Raw genomic sequence first — 20,401 nt, 5'->3', positions numbered from 1 at the left:
TGCCATAGAACAATATAACAAAAATTCTTAATGAAATCACATTAAAGATTGTGATACAGAGTATCTCGCTCTTAGAAACAAATGAACTATGTGTTTTAACAACCATATGCTTTGACAGCACTATGGCAACTATTATAAATAGCAATGAAAGTTTAAGGTTTTATTTGACAAAATTGCTAAATTCAAAGTAAAACTTTAGAAAATGTTAAAATTGCATATATTTGCACCATCGGTAATTAATGACTAATGGACAAAAAATTAAAGTAAAATCTATGATCTAACAGCTAACCTCACATTTCACTATTACCAACTGTGATCAGATCAGAAACTAGGAAAACAGAATTTAGCCAAATAACCTATAGAGATTTACGAAAATACAGGTAAAAGTAAAGTGGAAATAATTGTTATACTTCAGGAAAAGTTAAATAGAAAGAGATAAAATCATTATAAGATAAAAATTTTATTGAATTATTTCAAATACAAAAATAATTTTGGTGATATTCCAAAACTGAAAATGGAATGCTTTTAGGTTTACGTATCATTATTCAATACCTTTCAGATTAGTGATTCACAAATTCACTGCAGAGTACGGTTACTACCCATTGGAGTAGTAGATGGGGCAACTGATTGTAGATGGGGGCAAGAACTTTCATTTATTGCTACTAAACAGTGCATTTCCCTTTAAAATCATAACAAAATAAACCCCATTGTTATCTGTCTCATAATATTCTAATAAATGTGAAAGCAGATGTTTTTAAGGACACAGATTATTGAAAATAATTTCATCTGTGAAACAGGAACAAATTTAATAGACAGACATTTAAAAGCAACTGCTGTAAAAAAAAAAAAAAAGACATGGTTCAAAAGGATGCACCCAATGTTCATTGCAGCACTGTTTACAACAGCAAAACATGGAAGCAACCTAAATGTCCATCAACAGATGAATGGATAAAGAAGATGTGGTACATATTATACAATGGAATATTACTCAGCCATTTAAAAAGAATGAAATAATGCCATTTGCAGCAACATGGATGGACCTGGAGATTATCATACTAAGTGAAGTAAGTCAGACAGAGAAAGACAAATATGATATGATATTGCTTATATGCAGAATCTAAAAAAGTGATATAAATGAACTTCTTTACAAAACAGAAACAGACTCACAGACTTAGAGAATTAACTATGGTCACCAGGGAAGAAGAGGGGAGAGGGTTAGATTGGGAGTTTGGAATTGACATGTACACACTGCTATATTTAAAATAGATAACCAACAAGGACCTACTGTAAAACAAAAATAAATAAATAAATAAAAACAACTGCTGTAAAAAAAGTCATTGATATAGATGAAATGACCACCTTGGAGCTCAGTGTTTATTGCACATGATTGTTTTTATTAACTACAGCACTAAACATATTTCACAATTAGATAACTAAGAAAGAATTTTCCCTTATGATGTTAAGCTCTATTAAGATTTCCCTTATGTGATCTCCTACATAAATTACTGAATGTAAAAGAAAGACACAGATCTCTGTTATAGAGGGAAATCTATTAAATGTAATAATAGATAATAGAAGAAAAAGCTGTGTAAAGAGAATTATTGTGCCTGTGATCTATTTTTCTCTGAAACTGCCAATTTATCAAACACAATATATAAGATGATTGCTTGCCTTTTTACATGTGTATAGAAAGCACACATCTATGAAGAATTTTCATATGTTCCGTATGCACCTCTTGTCATGTGCAGAGGCAATCACATACTATGTAACACAGGAGGAAACTAATCTCCTCCAGTCATCAAGTGATACCAGCTATGACATTGAGAAATATTAAGATATCAAGCATTTAAACAGTGCTTGTATTTCTCTCCCAGTTCTCCTATGAGGTACGTCAATATTCTCATCTCTAGAAAGATTTAGTAATTGATCTACTTGACCTAATTTACAGAAGGAGGCCATTGCAAAAATGAGCTAAATTTAAAAATCTGTTTGTCTCCGTGGTTGTAGCTACATGATAAGAAATTGTCCACAATATAATAGCTGATTCAATTTATAGTTAAAAATAAGTAGATCTGATTTTGGCAACACCAATTACACAGACAACATCCAGAATCCAGTATGTGGGTTTGTTAGCAGTTGTTTTAATATTTATTTAAAGAAAGTATTTCAATAAATGTTAACTGAATATCACATAAATATGTTACATTTTGAGTGACAATTTACATTTTGAAAAGAGGCATTATGTAAAACATGGCTTGACACAAATTTGTCACTGGCAATGGAGAAATAAAACATGAATTTATTGCAATAATGAAAAATACTTTTGAACTTCTGAGGTTTTATAAGTATCGCAGTAGAAGCCTAACATATCATTGAATATACAAATTGATCACCAGAGTCCACAGACAGCATTGCTATTAGCTACTTCATTATTTTGATAGAATATTTAATGTTACACATCTGTATTTGGAGTTCAAATTTCATTGTTAAAAACTATTACAAGACTTGAACTTCTTTATGTATTTAATTGTATAATGATATAATCTCCAGCCCTACCACTTGTTTTTTAAAAAAGTCAATGAATAACTTGCATCTTTGTATCCTGAGTGTCTAGTATAATTCTAAGCACATAGTTTGATGGATAAATATTTGTTGGAGGAAATGATGAACAAATAAACTATTCAAGAAATTAAGTTCAAAAGCATGATTTCAAAGTTATATGCAAACTCATATAATCTCAAATCAAAATGTTATTTAGAAAATCCACTTGTGCATGTGTGATGCTCAGATTAAAGGAAAAGTTACACTATTTTTTTAGAAGACATTCATTCAATATAACTTTTTGTGGGATTTTACATGGCTTCATTCTCTATCCTACCATGTAGCAACAGATGATATTATATAGATGTGTAACTAGAGCTAATAAATTATTTATTTATGAGCTAAATAAATTATTTTGTTTCTCATTTATGTAAATGAAAAGGGAATTTCTCTCATTGACCCTTGGAAAAAGTAGATCTGAAATCCTCTCCAACCATAGCTTGCTTATCTAAGTCACCTAGTCTCTGCAATAAGAATGTATAATAAGCCTAATAATCCTATAATAAGCCACATATTAGAAACTAATATGGTGGTAATTTCCAGTGACAGACTAGCTAGTTGCTACTATGGTGCCTTAGACAAAATTTCCAGGCATGTGTAAGAAAGTGATTCTTAGGCACTGTTCCATATGTCATTATAACAAAGGGAAAACATATATTTCTTTATTCTTATTTCTCTGTTATCACTGCATCCAGATGTTTTAAAAAGAAAACAAGTTCTTTGAAAAAAATGTTTCCTAAACTATGTTCCACTGAACATTCTTCATGAAGATGTTCATACATATAGTGGGTAAAATATTTCTTGATCAAATTATTTGGGAGACCTGCATGGTCATTAATCTACAAAGGCTTAGTATAATGCAATAAGTAGAGAAATATGCTTATTCTACTTCATTTAATATTTTTGAAACTTACTTGAGTATAGAACCCCTCTGGCTTAACACGTGAATTTCCTGTTTCAGACAATCTATTAAATCTACTACTCTACTAAAGTAAAACATCAATTTGGGAAATATGAAGCCTCAGTTTAGGAGTCTTAGCCCTCCTTACATTATCTGCATCCTAAAAGTCTGCCTTGTTTACGAAATACAAATTCTTTTTATGGGATGAGCAGGAGAGAGAGATCTCCCATATTTTCATTGCCTTTTCTGTGGCTGACCACATTATACCTTATTACTCCTTTAGAAAAATAGAAATTGGCACCTGTCTTAGTTCAGTCTGCTTTAACAAATACTACAGACTAGGTGGTTTAAACAACAAATATTTATGTCTCACAGTTCTGGAGGCTGGGAAATACAAGATCAAGGCACCAGCAGACCTACTGTCTGATGAGATTCTGCTTCCTGGCTTGTAGAGGGACACTTTCTTGCTGTATCCTCATGTGGCTGAGAGAGAAAAAGAGAGGAAGCAAACTTCCCCTGCCTCCTATAAGGGTACTCAACCCATCTTAAGGGTTATACGCTCTTGATTTTACCTCTTGAAGGTCCCACTTCCTAATACCATTGCATCATGATTTCAACATATGAATTTGAGGAAGACACAAACATTGCAAAGATGGTACATAAGAGAATCTTAATTTCAATCTTTTACTGACTGCGTATATGATATTGTAACTTCATGCTCATTTCTACTTTCAAAGAACAACACAACATATATTATAAGTACATGTCAGGAATAAATTTCAGTGCACTAATGAATAAAGCTACCATGAAAATTACTGGTGATTGGCTAGCTAGGAAACACTATCAACATCTGATGACATTATAGCTACCTTCCACCTTCCAGATTAATGACATGCTAATATTACTTTTCGGAACCATTTTAATTTTCCTGACATTAGCATTGAAATTATATGCTACTTTTATCATAATAACCCCAATCTATATATTTTACAAATGTAGAAGTATTGCAAAATTATAAGATGATATAAATACAATATACTTTCACTGTTAAATTACCTTTAAAAATCCCATTATTCAATCTGGCATCAAAATAAAGCAAACAGTAAACCAGAGAAGCTTGTTTAATGAAATGACTTTATCTCTCAGGATTATACTCATCGTTATGCCTTTAACTGTGAAGACTGGAACTATTTGTGACACAAAGTGAATAATCCTCCATTATTTAAATAATTTGTAATCACAGCACAGCCCGTGATTCTTCAGCTTATTACATATTTGCATGTTATAATCAACTAAAAGTTCATGCATGTCCAACTATACAAAACTCTGTTTAAAATGAAACTTCTCCAACAGCTTTGGCAGCTGTCCTGTCTGGATGTATATAATGTGGAGTGGAATACATGAAGGATTCATGAAGCATATGCACACCATTTCTATTATATATGTCCTAGATCGAATGTTAAGAAATAAAGCTGAATTGGAAGGTATATTCTGAATAAGTTCAGATTCATAACCTATGGCATTCAATATTCACAGTAACATTTTGGAAGTGTTGAAATCATGTAAGGCAATCAAGAAAAGCATTAATTTATCTTAAAGATTGTAAAAACTATTACTCAACAGTAAAGACTGCCTTACTCTTTTGTGTCTATATTTTTGTATCTATAACTTGCTTCTAAACAAGAGACTTGGCTTATGATGCATAGGGACTTTCAGGACCAGGTCAGCAAACACAAGGGTGATTTTCTTGGCCTCTAAGGAAACAATGAGCTTATAGGATACTGTTAGTCTTCTTACTCATAATAACTAGATGTATACCAAAATACGCAAAGAAGCGTGGAGGCACATGGATATTTATCTTACAGAACAGAATGATGGTAATCAAAAGATGTAGAATCACTGATTACAATGCAGTCTAAAATATAAGAATAGTGGGGCATATAATAGTAAGATTTTAAATAAGTCAAATAGACCAATTAAATGTGATTATCAAATAGAATTTAAATAAATCAAAGAGACCACTCAAATAAAATTATTGAATGCTGGGTAAAATTCATACGCATTGTAGAAATCAGGCTTTAGAAACATGATGGAAATTATGTACTGAAACAACTAATTTCACTGCAAATTTCTGGAATAAACATTTCACATTAGTAATTATTTTTATAACTAAATAAATTTTATATGAGAAAACAACTTTATACTTAGGGAAATGCTTCCTTATCAGAATTCCCAAGAGACACTAACTGAGATGACACCAACTTTTTTTTTTTTTTTTTTAAGCTGCTCTCCTTATAGCAGAGATGGTCACCAACAGCTAGAGCTACACTTATACTGTATGATTTTACCCTCCTTCCTCAATCCGGCTGGGTATATTTGAATAAGTGATGGTCAGCAGAACCAAGTGGAAATCTTTCTATGTGGAATTTGGAACATCCCCAGTCAGCCTGAGCTGGTCTTTTAAATACAGGCAATCAAATCTGGAATTGAGTGAAAGCCATGTGAAACTGAAGCAAAGAAATCTGGTTTGCTGAGAAAATAACAAAGAAATGACTAGTCAAAGGTAGGAACCAGAGAGGTGAACATCAGATCATGAAAGGTTGCCCAATCCCTTGGTTTCATTTTTTTCAAGAGCTCAATTGATATTGGGTTCTGTGAGTTAAACAGGCATCGTGCTAAACATTGCATCATTACCTCATTCTAATAGGCATAAGAACATTGTGCAGTATGTAGTATTATACATAATTTATAAATGAGGAAATGGAGACACAGAGTGATTAACTTGTTACACATTAGGTAGTAAGGTGTGGAGTTAGATTCTGAATCTAGATTAGCTGATTTCAAAGTCTCCATGTTTTTTTGTTTTTTGGGGTTTTTTTTTTTGTGGTACGTGGGCCTCTCACTGTTGTGGCTTCTCCCGTTGAGGAGCACAGGCTCCGGACGTGCAGTGGCCATGGCCCATGGGCCCAGCCGCTCCGCGGCATGTGGGATCGTCCCGGACCGGGGCACAAACCCATGTCCTCTGCATCGGCAGGCGGACTCTCAACCACTGTGCCACCAGGGAAGCCCTCAAAGTCTCCATGTTAACCATAATGCCTTTATGGAGGCAAATATGTATACAAATTAGTAATTTGGATTGAACTCAATAGAGAGCGGGGCCCAGAGTTGTGTATATGTTTGTGCAGACTGTATGTTTCACAACTCTAGGAGACATTATTCAAACTTATCTGATTACCTGAGGAGAGGAAGTAAGTCCTGTATATCAATGTAATCTCACTATTTGGCACATAATAGTCTTTTGGTAAACTTAATTGTATAATAAAAATAAAGCATTCTTGGTTCAAGCTTACATGACACCAAATAAATAGGAACCCCTAAATCCAAACTTTGGTGTATCTTTTTACTATTCTATTTTAGCCAAAAATGTATAGCCTTTTGCGTCTAAACAACCACCACTTCCGACAGATTCAGATGCCTAGTTATGTATCAATCAGTGGCAGATGCGATTAATGTGAATTTATATTTGAGGCATAGAGCAACGTGCTAGAGATAACAACATAAAGGTCTTTACACTGGAGAAGCTTACAGTAGTCATACACAAACACTGGTAACACTACAAATATCTAATTTTTAGTGTGTTCAATACACAGGAAGTGCTGGATTTTGATTCAGCCTAGGAAGTGGTCACCCTTCCAGGTGGTAATGGAAAAAAAATGATTAGTATTAAGATGGGTTATATGGAGGGTGGAAGGTGGAGTATTTCAAGCAATCCGTGCAAAACACTAGAGGTAGAAATTTATATGAATCTTTTGGGGAGTTTCGAAGAGAGAAGTCAGTTAATTTGGGGGGAAGTGTGTTGGTATATAAGATCACAAAGATACCAGCCCCAGGCTCCAGAGGACAGAGATTCCAGGCTGAGCAGTATGGACCATCATTTTCTGCATTAGTGCAAACAGTGAGTGGCATAAAAGAAAAATAAAAGAGTGAGAGAGAGAGGGAGAGAGAACAAGGCAATGAATAGCAAAAGCCTCAAAAAACTTCAAACGCCAGAGGAGTCTTGAGCATTCTCTCTCCCTGTGCTGCCTTTAATGGAAATAATCAACAGGAATGCTGGATGATTACAGTATATATTTTCTCTGTGGGAGAGGGAGATTATCTACTCAGAACCATAAAGCATTTTGCTTGCAAAATTAATTCAAATTGACTTGCATGGGAGCAGTCATATGAATTGAAAACAGCTGAAGAATGGTTAAAAAACATCATGATAAACAGCAATCAAACCACTAGGAAAATACCTGGTGTTTGGCCCCTGGGGACCTCCGCAAAGCTGTTTTATTTAACATCTTCATTGATGAATGGGAAGATGAAAGTAAAAAAAAAAAATCATTATAGTCACATATGGAAACTGGAGTAAATATCAATGAGAGCAGAGAATTTTTTTTCAGAAGAAGAAGGATTTTAAGTCCAGATTTTACATGGAGTAAATCATTTCACAGAGAACCTCTAGATAGAGACCCAGAAATCTCCGTATACATAATGGGGAAAAGGAAAACATGAGTACCCAATATGAAACAGGTGGGAATAATATTGGGAAATGGCTGTTTGAAGTAAGTGGGTACACAGGTGTCTGACATCACAGGTAAGGTGACAGTAACATATATAACCCTTTAGAAATAACCTGAAACTCTGCTCACATGTATGCTCCTGGCTTCTTATACAGACCAATAGAGAATGTCGTCTAAAAGGAGCGGATCAGGAGAATTAAGTGTTTGGATAGAAAGTTAGTCTAGGTGATGAGTATGGATAACATAGCTGTACACACTGTGATCTGGAGAAAAAATAGATAGGGGTTGGGATGGAGAGAAAAAGGATTTCACAGCATAATCTGCTAATGGAAGAACAGTTAATCTTTGAACCATACTTTCCTGAGGAAATAAGACTTAAACTGCAGTTTGAAGGATGAGGTCTTTAGCTAGTCTATTGCAGTTAGGGTAAGAAGAAGGATTAACAAGAGGATATCATGAATAGAGGCCATTTTCCAGTTTATGTTTGTGAGTTTCCCTATAATGCAGGAGTGTTTTGAGAGACTGTAAAGAAGAAAATATAGGCACTGTTTTATAGTGACTTTAAATATATAAACAGAGTGACACCTAGTAAACAAATAGTATATGCATGTCTCAATCCTACCTTGAATGAATACACTGTGACTGTTGCTAATACATTCAATATATAGCAAAGGCAAAATACAACATTTGTCTCATATGGCAAAGCAGAACTGCACATTTTAAAAAACTTTCTTCATAATTGCTTAGTTTCTATGTGGGAAATCTAAATGTGAAACTGTGCTTCATCTAAACTTCAGTGTATGCTAAGTGACTGTCTTGAATTCCTTAAATTATTTATATTAATTACCTCACGGGTTGGGTGTGCTTTTCGTTTTTCTAAAAAATAATGGATACAAAACTACTTTGGAATAGGATTGTTCTTCATTATACTGGCATTTGCATTATAAAGTATAATATCCATTCCCTTTAGAATTCTTTTCTATCACTGTCCAAATAAAGAGCTTTTCTATATCCACTAATGTGTTCTTTTTTCCCCTTCAGCATAACTTTAATCTTTATTAGCCTCTCCATGCTCAGTGTGGGCCTCAGTGCTTGTCATTATCTTTCCTCTCCTTTGGTAGAAAGCAAAGCCAAAACAAGGTTCTGTCAAAACATCCTGATCATAACCAAAATATATGAGATTAGCAGTGTTCAAATACTTCTCCTCATTCTTTGCCTTTAAGTTTGGGGAGGAGGAATCACACACAAAACTCTCACATACACTTTTACCAAAATCTGAGTATCAGAAAATCCAGTTTAAGTTTCTCTTGATTCAAGAGAATCCACATAAAACAGTAATGATGGATTCACAGTCCATTCTGAGTGATCTAAACTTGAGTTATTTTCAACTTCAAAAGTAAACACAGATTCTCTGTCTCAAAGAAATCAGAAAATAGAACAAACTGACACTAAAACAAGAAAAGCCATAAACTCCTGTTTTGAAGTGACTTTATGTAGGACTATTGCTTGCTCTTTCTCCCCTAGGCAGAGAGCAGGTTACACTGTCTCCATTTTAGTACAAATATGATTTAAGTCAATATTCTGAAATCTCTCTCAAATGAATAAGTTATTTTTAATGATCCTAATACCCCCTAAGATCAGCGTAAGAAAAGACTGCAAAAATAATGTTTATCTTCTTTGAATGGAATAGGAAAAGAGAGCAAAAATAAAATCAGAATTTGCAATATGATTCAGAGGTGACAGCCAGGGGAATGTGATGGCTTGCCCACTGTGTGAACAGGAAGTACAAAGGACTCAGTGGGGAAAAGGCTTCCTGCCAAAGCAAAGAAGGCAGGTCTATCTTGTGATCTTTTGTAACAACAACATATGGAAAAAGAGCAATAGTGAAATTTCTAAGACGTTAAGAGCATAATCTTCTCTAAACAAACACGACAGCCATTCATTTTATTCTTATAAGAATGTTTTGAAAACCCTTGCTCAAAATTTGCAGGAAACAATGCTATTAACATGAATGATTAGACTATATAAATTAATCAACATTAAATGTTCCAGAAGGTGAATGAAATAATGCTACTGTAATGAGAAGGAAGCAAAGTACATCTTCAGGGTGTGTACAGATAGGACAGGGAATGTTCTGTATGATACTACAATGGTAAACACATATTATTATGTATTTGTTAAAACCCAGAGAATGTACAAGAGAAAGAGTGAACTTTAATATAAACCTGGAATTTACCTAATAATAATGTATCAACATTGCCTGGTCTATTGTAACAAATGTACCACACTAATGCAACATGCTAATAGTGAAAAAAGGGTAAGGAGGAATATTGAAGTTGTGTATAAGAACTCTGCATACCTTCTGCTCACTTTTATGCAAACCCAAAACTTCTCTAAAAAAATTAAGTATATTAATTTTTAAAAATAAGGCAATGGTTAAAAAAGTAACAAGTATTTTAAGACAAAATCTTATGTAAATATAAAAAAAGAGGGTTGACAATAGAGTCAATCATGAAATAAATTAATTCTCAACGCCTCTTAATTATTCCTTATTCACAATTACAAATTACTATTACTGTTAGAATTATGTCCTAATGGGTTGAGGCTGAAAAAGTTTGAGAACCTCAGTGTAAAATACTAACAAAAGGTGCTCTGGAGGAAAAAAATATTTACTCAAATAGGCAGTGAAATTTAGAATTGAGGGTAACTATGCACATTATACAACAATTAAGCCAGAAGTCAGTCTGTGTTTTGCTTATTTGTTTTTATTTCTGTCTACAATTAAAGACCAGTTCTGGGAGAAAAAAACAATTGACAAACCCTCCCCTTAATTTTATTCAAAGTGAAATTAGAGTACTGGGTCCCACATTTGGGAGTTGAGGCATAAAAACTCTTAAGAGTTTACTTACTTCATTTGAACAGTCAAATGCCAAAGAGATACCTGAGTGGTTGTTGCTTTTAACCACCAAACTGTTGCTTTCTGGTTGTGTTTGAAAACAGCAATACAAAAGTAGCTTTTTAACCAACCATCATCTTTTCTACTTCTTTAGTGGTTGAGTGATGATGTGGTGCATTCAAATACATTATCTTACTTTATCCTAAAACAACACTGCAAGATAGATGATATAATAGCCACCCATCCTTGCTTAACAGACAGGAAAGCGGAGATTCACACAGGTCCCAAAAATAATAGAGTGAATTACAGATATAGCTGGGAGTCAAGTTAATTCATCCTTTTCATTATCTATCTACCTTTTATATAATTATTTAATTATATATATATATTTGTTATATACACAACATAACAATGCAACTTATATATTTGAGCATCTATGTGCTATATACATTTTTCCAAAAATGTACTATGATCTAGCAATTAATAGCATGTGACCCACTCCACCTCATTTAAAACTTTCTTTGAGGTGAATTTTCTCTTCAGCATGAATTCCTCTCTTACATGAACTAGAAGTCTGAGAACCATCCAGAACCTATGTCTCTGGAGACCTACCTATTTGTAGGAGTTCACCTCTGGTTTAAAATAATCAGTATCCTGGAAGACCTGGGTTTAAAATGGCCTCAGTCTCTTACCAACTGCATAAACTTGGGAAAATCACTTACCCTTACTGAGCCTCATTTTCTTCATCTACAAAAAAATACTAAATATCTCTTTTTACATTGTCATTGTCAGTACTAAATGAATTTACGTACTAAATGAAAGAGTATTTTTTTCATGGCAAGACAATGAGAAACAATGATATGACAGCACATGTGCCAAATGCAATACATGTGTTGCTCCCATTTATGTCACAAGCTACTTTAATGACCTTGAGAGAATACTGTCACCTCTCTGCCACTTTCATACAAGTATAGAAAGAAAATAATAGAATGCATTTCATTTATCACATTGCTCTAACACTCTGATAACTCATTCTCAAAATATCAACACTGCCCCAAGCTCCAGGGTATCAGGGACTTTTGCTTGTTTTCTTCACTTACTATCTTCACTACCGTAACCCTGGTTATAGTAGGCACTGACTCTTCTTCACTACTATAACTAACTACCAAAACTAGGCACAAACTAAGTAAGGCACACTCTTAGAAGAGTTCAAGCCACAAATTAAGTGTCCAATATATATCTGTTGAATGAACGAATGCAGCAAGTTTGCATGAAAGCAAACTTTGCTGTAACATAGTACTCCTAGATATGTACAGAAAAAAAAAAAAGGAAGGAGGCTTCAAGTTATTACCATGAGGCAGAAGACACTCACACATACACCCACTGTCTACCTCATACATTGTAGCTACAAAGCACATGCTGAAGCCCAAATTCAAATGATGTGCCGTAACTGAGGTGAAGTACTCAAATAAAAACTAGGAAGAAACAGTCTCAGCATGTAACACAAGAGAAGTTTTTTAAAGTCCCTCCTAAAACAGAAGAAAAAACCGATGCTTGTGCAGTATTAAAAAATGACTCCATGATAATGCCAACATTGCAGACCAACAACTTAAATGACCGAAGAGCAGCAGGTAGAAATTGAGTCAGATAGGAGAATTTGCTTACTCTCTTCCAATTGCAGCCTTTACTCAGCTTTGGGCTGTTGAGGTCATAGAAAGCTGCTAGCTCTGGCTTTCTGAAACTTCCAACTAAACAGAGAAGCTGGAAATTCAGACTTTATATGAAATCTCCCAATCTTTAAATGCTGACAATGAATTCATACAGATATAGTCAAAAAACTAACAAAGAAACACAAAAACATGATTGACTGATGGATCTTTTAATATGAGGAGAACAGAAATGCAGCAGAAGATCAAAGAAAGGATGTTTACTGGGTGCCAACACTGTGCCCAGTTCTACCCTCAGTCCCACTTATTTAATCTTCATGCAAAACTACATCTCAGTAATGTATGTCCCATTTCATAAATTAACAAACAAACAGTTATCCTTCTAATAAATATTTATTGAAGTTCTATTATATGCCAGGAACTGAGCCTAGTTTTAGAAACACTGTACAGTGGTAAATATGAGATTGCCATAAGAAATCTAAAAGCTTAAAAGCAAAGAAAAAGTATGACAGGTGTAATGACTGTTTCCAAGAGGTGTATGGAATGTGTGCCTGACTACAAGGGATGAATAGGGTTTCTCTAAGTTACTTGCCCAATTCTTAGGCCTAGATTTAGGGTACTATTTTTATCGGTCTAAGAAATAAAATAATAAAACATTCATTCTTAAGGCCTGAGGTTCAGGAAATGTTCTGAAAAAAAGAATATTCTTCTCTACTTAATACAGTAAAGGCTTTCAGACTGGGGGAGCTCTAAGTCAGACAAGTCAAGACAGCCTTACAAGAGCATTCTTTCATGGAGTTATCAGGTTATATATAATGACAATCCTCTGAGATCAAGTCTTTGAAGAGTCTCCTACCTGACTCTGCCCACCCTAGTGCCTGCCAGACTGCTGTTTTTCACCCTGACAACAGATTTTTGGTTTTGTCCAAGGCTACACTAAAGAGCTGGAGTGGCAGAAAAGGACACAGGGCACCTTGAAATGCCACAAACTTGTTGTTCTAACAAGATTTAGTCCTTTTTTTTGACTAAATGTTCCCTGGATTGCTCCAAGATTTTGGTTAATTTCCAGAGTTCTGAAAAGTTGATTCTTATAATATTTTCCACTTTTCTCATGGCTTTCATGGAAGAGAAAATTTTCAGATGTCCCTATTCCAAAATTTTTGCTGATATCACACCAGTGATCTACATTTCACTTAGAGTTAGATTTCTAATCTAATCCTAAATGACTCAGCCTAATAACAATATATAAGAAGTATATATATACTTTCTTCATTTTGCATGTGGGTGACATAGCATCAATATAACACCTGAATTCCACATGCATTCCTCATACTCGGATAAGTGCACATTCCCTAAGTTTCTCTAGTTTAACTTCTTTTTTCTTCAGTATTGACATCAGGCATTAGCTATGTCAAAAGAAACATCACTCAAAAAATTACAAGAGTTTTGAAAAAATACTCATTTAAAAATCTGAACAAAATTAACACTATACTAACAATTATACAGAAAGTAAAAGAAAGGAGGAAGTTGTTAGAATGACTGGAAATAGCCCATTTTTGATAAAAAGATTATGTTTTTATAAAGGAGTCAATTGTGCTTTACGCAGAAATCACATACAAAATTGAGTAATTTCCCTAAAAATGTCTAGTTACAAGAACAACTACAACATCAGATTTACCCTCAGAGTTACACTCTGTCAAATCTTGTCTGAATAACTTCTGAATGGAAAAAGGAGGAACACAAAACTAAACTCAGAGCGATTCAAAGAGAATATGACGTATTTTCTCACTTTTAAAAAATTAATTTCAACCCAATATGTCAGCCATCTTCTCAGGAAGGGCAATTTAAGATATTTATGAAATAAATCATTTTTGATATGTGAAAAAATGCAGAGTACAAAATATATTTACAGGTTCTCATAGATGGATGTTAGCCAGCCATCTTCCTGTATAGGGGTGGTGAAAGATGAAAGAAAGACAGTAACTCAGAGGTGGTGAGTGAGGGGAAGGATAAAGAAAGAATGAAGAAAGGAAGAGCATAAGAAAGATAAAAGACAGATTAAGAGAATATATATACCTTTATGTTGGCACTGGCTATATCTGAGTAAGACAATTTGTTTTTCATTTGGCTTATCTTCATGTTTTAATATCTTAACAATCTACTTGTATTACTTTATTTATATTATATCTCTAAATGTAACCATAATATTTACAACCAAAAAGAAACACCAACTTAATGAAAAAAGAGAAAGCACACTGAGATGAGGATATTAACATATAAATTATTATGCATTAGAACAATTAATACTACTTGTCTTATTTCCACAGAAAGAATGTTCTAAGTAAAGGACCAATTAAAACATCTGTTATACTCATCAATTAGAAAAAAATTTTAAGTTTTGGTTATTTGGGTTGTTATAACCAGATTTGGTATAATATTAAATTACTTAATTAAATTGAAATTAACCTTCAAAGTCATATGAAGTATTACTAGTGTGCATAATCTTCTAATTAATTGCATATATACACTGTATAATAAAGTTTTAAGCATTCAAATTGTTTAACAATACTTTTCCTTTAAATGGAGGATTGAAAATATTATTTGTTTTTGTCACAAGGTGATTTGATTATTTTTACTTTTCTTTTTTATATATTTTATTTTTTATTATAAAAATCCATGTGTGTTTTATTTTATTTTTTATTTTTATTTTATATTGGAGTATAGTTGATTAACAATGTTGTGTTAGTTTCAGGTGTACAGCAAAGTGATTCAGTTACACATATACATGTAGCTATTCTTTTTTAAATTCTTTTCCCATTTAGGTTATTATAGACTATTGAGCAGAGTTGGTTCAATAATGATGTTGGGTAGTTTTAGCTTGAAAATTAAAAAAATATTTAAATATTAAAGTCATTATATAATAAAAATATTCTATCAAAGTCTAGATTGTTTTCAATATAATAGTCATGCAATACAGTTAATGTTTTCTATGTAACACAAAGATTTTATGTCACAATATTTTACTTATGTTTTCATTTTCCATCTGATAATATGGATGTGTTTTTAATTAAGTACGAGATAATGGAATACTTTTTATATAATCTATGTATTAAGATTCTTAGTACTATAAATATATTAATAGGCATATTGTTAAAAAATGGCTTACCTAATTTTCATCCCAAAGAAGTTATTTTTAATGTACACCATAAAATAATTTAGTAATAAAAAAACGATGGTTGATTATAAAAATCTTCCAATGGAGCATCTTTTCTGAAAGTTCTCAATAGAGAAAAATTCAAGAATTAAAAGAAAACCTTTGAATGATGAATAATCTGAGACATTTTTAATTTCAATGGAATTTAAAGGAATTTCTTATAATATTTTAATTCCCTAATGTAGTAAATTAAACACATAATAAGTTGGTTCCAGTGTTTGATTCAACACTGTCATTGACACATGAACTTTTATTTCCTATTCAATATAAACAAGATAAGGGCAAATTAGCAGCAAATCTTTGCTTTCTTCTTAGCTCTTCTTCTTCTTCTTCTTTTTTTTTTTTTTTAAAGATAAACCAGTTCTAAAAATGTGTTGGTTGCTTCAATCTGAAACTCTCCTGAATGCTGAAGAAACTTCACATTTCTTTACGGAGAAATATTCAGAGAGGAAAATAATATATTTGTTTTTCAGTAATAAAAATCTCTTCCCAATTTGCTTGCTTTTCCCAGTCAAAGCTAATTTGAAGTCTCCTCACTCCCCTTCACACACACCCCTCTTTTCTTAACATCAAATATGTCCAGAGAATTTACAACTATATGATATTTAAGATGATGTCTATTCAAGTAGTTTAAGTTGTAGGGAAAATTTTATAAAGGCTTACCCCATTTTTTGGAAAAGCAATCCATCCCAAGTCCCCCATGACAGTCCGTGAATCCAACAAATTCACTAAAAGAGAAAGAAAACAAAACTGAGTCAAATATACAAAAATATATCACTATTTTCATAGTGTTATTAAAAGTACATATTACATCCATAACTGAAAGTAAATTGAGCATTCATTATGATGAATACAAGAGTTATAATTTGAAGAAAACATTATTAGGATGCAAGAGAATAAGTGATTTTGAATAATTATTTGGAGAAAAATAACAGCAAAAGTATATAAACAAGTTATTACCCTAAGTGCTTTTTTTTTGGTCAAACAGGAATAAAGGAAAAGAATTAATAAGAAAAAGAAAAAAAGGAAAGGTCCGTAGAAAACCATGAGGACCATTGTCTATTTTTTAAAGATGCTGGTTCTTGGGATTAAGCTGCAGCTGTAAAGTTGGGGCTAAATATACTCTATTTTCTTCTGGAAAGCTGTTATAAAGGCAATGAACAAATAATTTACATTAAACAACAATAAACTATTCCCAAGTTTGTAAGATTTTTTGTGATATTAACCAAAATCCGTATACCAAATTGCAAATTTAATTAAGAAATAAATCTATACACTCTTAACCAAGCCTAGGAAATGCAGCAGCTCTTAAGGTTGTTGCAATAGCTAAGTGCTCATTGCATTCCCAAAGATACTTTCATTTATATATAACTATAGTCCAAAATGTGTTTTTTACAAAACTGTTAGCTACATTTTGAAAGGCAGAATTCAATTAGGGCTGGGTATCCTAACATATTAGTAACTCCCAAGATGGAAGTCCGAACATCATCATTGCAAAAGAAAGCAATGGAAGAGTATGCACAGGTCCATGCACCAACATTCGCACACTCACAAACTTGCACATACTCACACACAGATACATAGACACTCAGGGAGTTTATATTTCAAAAGGTTCACCTACTGTCCCTCTGAAATTAAAGTAGTTTAAAAGTGTGCTAGGCAGAGAGACTGACTAAAATCACACTAAGTTCACAGACACCCCCAAACACACCACTGGACGCGGTCCTGCCCACCAGAAAGACAAAATCCAGCCTCATCCACCAGAACACAGGCACCAGTCCCCTCCACCAGGAAGCCTACACAACCTACTGAACCAACCTTACCCAATGGGGGCAGACAAAAAAAACAAAAACCTGCGACAAAAACCTGGAGCCTGCGAAAAGGAGACCCCAAACACAGTAAGTTAAGCAAAATAAGACAGAGAAATATGCAGCAGATGAAGGAGCAAGGTAAAAACCCACCAGACCAAACAAATGAAGAGGAAATAGGCAGTTTACCTGAAAAAGAATTCAGAGTAATGATAGTAAAGATGATCCAAAATCTTGGAAATAGAATGGAGAAAATATAAGAAACGTTTAACAAGGACCTAGAAGAACTAAGGAGCAAACAAATAATGATAAACAACACAATAAATGAAATTAAAAATTCTCTAGAAAGAATCAATGGCAGAATAACTGAAGCAGAACAACAGATAAGTGACCCAGAAAATAAAATAGTGGAAATAACTACCAGAGGGCAGAATAAAGAAAAAAGAATGAAAATAATTGAGGACAGTCTCAGAGAACTCAGCAACAATATTAAATGCACCAACATTTGAATTAAAGGGGTCCCAGAAGAAGAAGAGAAAGAGAAAGGGACTGAAAAATTTTGAAAAGATTATATTAGAGAAATATTTGAAGAGATTATTTGAAGAGAAAATGTCCCTGATAGGGGAAAGGAAATAGTCAGTCAAGTCCAGGAAGCGCAGAGAGTCCCATACAGGAGAAATCCAAGGAGAAACATACCAAGACACATATTAATCAAACTAACAAAAATTACATACAAAGAAGAAATATTAAAAGCAACAAGGGAAAAGCAAGAAATAACGTATAAGGGAATCCCCATAAGGTTAACAACTTATCTTTCAGAAGAAACTCTGCAAGCCAGAAGGGAGTGGCAGGACACATTTAAAGTGATGAAAGGGAAAAACCTACAACCAAGATTACTCTACCCAGCAAGGATCTCATTCAGATTTGCCGGAGAAGTTAAAAACTTTACAGACAAGCAAAAGTTAAGAGAATTCAGCACCACCAAACCAGCTTTACAGAAAATACTAAAGGAACTTCTCTATGCAGGAAACACAAGACAAGGAAAAGACCTACAATAACAAACACAAAACAATTAAGAAAATGGTAATAGGAAGATATATATCAATAATTGCAAATGGATTAAATTGCAAATGGATTAAATGCTCCAACCAAAGACACAGACTGGCTGAATGGATACAAAAACATGACCTGTATATATGCTGTCTACATGAGACCCACTTCAGACCTAGGGACACAAACAGACTGAAAGTGGGGGGATAAAAAAAAGTATTTCAGGCAAATGGAAATCAAAAGAAAGCTGGAGTAGCAATTCTCATAACAGGCAAAATAGACTTTAAAATAAACACAATTACAAGAGACAAAGAAGGGCACTATATAATGATCAAGGGATCAATCTAAGAAGAAAATATAACAATTGTAAATATTTATGCACCCAACATAAGAGCACCTCAATACATAAGGCAAATGCTAACAGCCATAAAAGGGGAAATCGACAGTGACACAATCATAGTAGGGGACTTCAACACCACAGTTTCACCAATGGACAGATCAACCAAAATGAAAATAAATAAGGAAACACAATATTTAAATGATACATTAAACAAGATGGACTTAATTGACATTTATAGGACATTCCATCCAAAAACAAAAGAATACACTTTCTTCTCAAGTGCTCATGGAACATTCTCCAGGATAGATCATATCTTGGGTCACAAATCAAGCCTTAGTAAATTTAAGAAAATTAAAATCATATGAAGTATCTTTTCCGACCACAATGCTATGAGACTAGATATCAATTACAGGAAAAAATGTGTAAAAATACAAACACATGGAGGTTAAACAATACGCTACTAAGTAACCAAAAGATCACTCAAGGAATCAAAGAGGAACTCAAAACATACCTAGAAACAAATGACAATGAAAACAAAATGGCCCAAAACCTATGGGATGCAGCAAAAGCAGTTGTAAGAGGGAAGTTTACAGCAATACAATCCTACCTCAAGAAACAAGAAAAATCTCAAATAAACAACCTAACCTTATACCTAAAGAAATTAGAGAAAGAAGAAGAAGGAAAAAAAACCCAAAGTTAGCAGAAGGAAAGAAATCATAAAGAATAGATCAGAAAATAATGAAAAAGAAATGGAGGAAACAATAGCAAAGATCAATAAAACTAAAAGCTGGTTCTTTGAGAAGATAAACAAAATTGATAAACCATTAGCCAGACTCACCCAGAAAAAAAAGAAGACTCAAATCAACAGAATTAGAAATGAAAAAGAAGTAACAGCTGACACTGCAGAAATACAAAGGATCATGAGACATTACTATAAGCAACCATATGCCAATAAAGTGGAAAACCTGGAAGAAATGGACAAATTCTTAGAAAAGCACAACCTTCTGAGACTGAACCAGGAAATAGAAAATATGAAGAGACCAATCACAAGCACTGAAATTGAAACTGTGATTAGAAATCTTCCAACAAAAAAAGCCCAGGACCAGATGGCTTCACAGGCGAATTCTATCAAACATTTAGAGAAGAGCTAACACCTATCACATGGCCATCATCAAAAAATCTACAAATTATAAATGCTGGAGAGGGTGTGGAGAAAAGGGAACCCTATTGCATTCTTGGTGGGAGTGTAAATCGATATAGCCTCTATGGAGAACAGTACGGAGGTTCCTTAAAAAATGAAAAATAGAACTACCATATGACCCAGCAATCCCACTACTGGGCATAAACCCTGAGAAAACC

General features: G+C 33.5%; 1 protein-coding gene across 5 annotated transcripts in view; it reads right to left on the bottom strand.

Moving 5' to 3' along the window:
- EPHA5 (EPH receptor A5) overlaps window positions 1-20,401 on the bottom strand; it is a 325,977-nt gene that overhangs the window by 280,139 nt on the left and 25,437 nt on the right. For all 5 annotated transcript variants that reach the window (XM_060147261.1, XM_060147259.1, XM_060147263.1 and 2 more), the window contains exon 2: window positions 16,508-16,572. In XM_060147261.1, coding sequence (XP_060003244.1) covers window positions 16,508-16,572 — 65 coding nt within the window. The remainder of the gene's footprint in view (window positions 1-16,507; window positions 16,573-20,401) is intronic.

Source organism: Lagenorhynchus albirostris, chromosome 4 (genome assembly GCF_949774975.1).
Source record: "Lagenorhynchus albirostris chromosome 4, mLagAlb1.1, whole genome shotgun sequence".
Lineage (NCBI taxonomy): Eukaryota > Metazoa > Chordata > Mammalia > Artiodactyla > Delphinidae > Lagenorhynchus > Lagenorhynchus albirostris.
The sequence above is the reverse complement of the archived record's forward strand: the minus strand, read 5'-3'. Positions and strand labels throughout refer to the sequence as shown.